Raw genomic sequence first — 1,199 nt, 5'->3', positions numbered from 1 at the left:
GAGAGCTGTCACAAACCAGCTCCATGTCCCCATTACAGCAGAGCAAAGCTGAGCCCTTGGCAGCAAATGGGCAGAGCTCCTGCTGCTCACACCACTCTGAACCAGAATTAGGGAAATACAATTGATTTGGGGGGATTACTATGAAAGATGGAATATCTCTGCTGACAGGGGTCTCTCTTAATTGTTCCCCATCTTTACCTTTTCTGAACAGACCCTGCACTTAAGGAAGAACCAATGCCCAACAGCAGCTCCATGGCCCAGTTCCTGCTCTTGGCATTCTCAGACAGGCGGGAGCTGCAGCTGCTGCACTTCTGGCTCTTCCTGGGCATCTCCCTGGCTGCCCTCCTGGGCAACGGCCTCATCCTCAGCGCCGTAGCCTGCGACCAGCACCTGCACACCCCTAGGGACTTCTTCCTGCTGCACCTCTCCCTCACAGACCTGGGCTGCATCTGCACCACTGTGCCCAAAGCCATGCACAACTCCCTCTGGGGCACCACAACCATCCCCTACACAGGATGTGTTTCCCAAGTCTTTTCCTTTGTGTTCTTCATGTCATCAGAGTTTTCCCTCCTCACCATCATGTGCTATGACCGCTACGTTGCCATCTGCAAACCCCTGCACTACGGGACCCTCCTGGGCAGCAGAGCTTGTCCCCACATGGCAGCAGCTGCCTGGGCCTCTGGGTTTCTCAATGCTCTGCTGCACACAGCCAATACATTTTCCCTGCCCCTGTGCCAGGGCAATGCCCTGGGCCAGTTCTTCTGTGAAATCCCACACATCCTCAAGCTCTCCTGCTCACACTCAGGCTACCTCAGGGAAACCGGACTCCTTGGGGTTAGTGCTTGTTTCTGTTTTGGTTGTTTCATTTTCATAGTTTTCTCCTATGTGCAGATCTTCAGGGCTGTGCTGAGGATCCCCTCTGAGCAGGGACGGCACAAAGCCTTTTCCACGTGCCTCCCTCACCTGGCTGTGGTCTCCCTGTTTATCAGCACTGGCACATTTGCCTGCATGAAGCCCCCTTCCATCTCCTCCCCATCCATGGATCTGATTGTGTCAATTTTGTACTCGGTGGTGCCTCCAGCCCTGAACCCCCTCATTTACAGCCTGAGGAACCAGGAGCTCAAGGATGCCATAAGGAAAACGATGACTGGATATCTTTCAGGAGCAAAAAAACTGCATCTTTTCTTCTGCAGAACACT

General features: G+C 53.6%; 1 protein-coding gene across 1 annotated transcript; it reads left to right on the top strand.

The window, feature by feature from the left end:
* Nucleotides 1-234: 234 nt before the first annotated feature.
* Nucleotides 235-1,164, top strand: LOC114072308 (olfactory receptor 14J1-like; the record flags this gene model as incomplete). Its single annotated transcript, XM_027910226.1, has 1 exon — nt 235-1,164. A coding segment is annotated over exon 1 (930 nt), but the record flags the coding sequence as incomplete, so codon positions are not given.
* Between the last annotated feature and the right edge of the window lie 35 nt (nt 1,165-1,199).

This window comes from Empidonax traillii, unplaced genomic scaffold (assembly GCF_003031625.1).
Source record: "Empidonax traillii isolate 1590-97213 ecotype Southwest subspecies unplaced genomic scaffold, ASM303162v1 scaffold2963:size26712, whole genome shotgun sequence".
Taxonomy (NCBI): Eukaryota; Metazoa; Chordata; class Aves; order Passeriformes; family Tyrannidae; genus Empidonax; species Empidonax traillii.
Note: the sequence above shows the minus strand (reverse complement) of the source record. Positions and strands in the feature narration are given on the sequence as shown.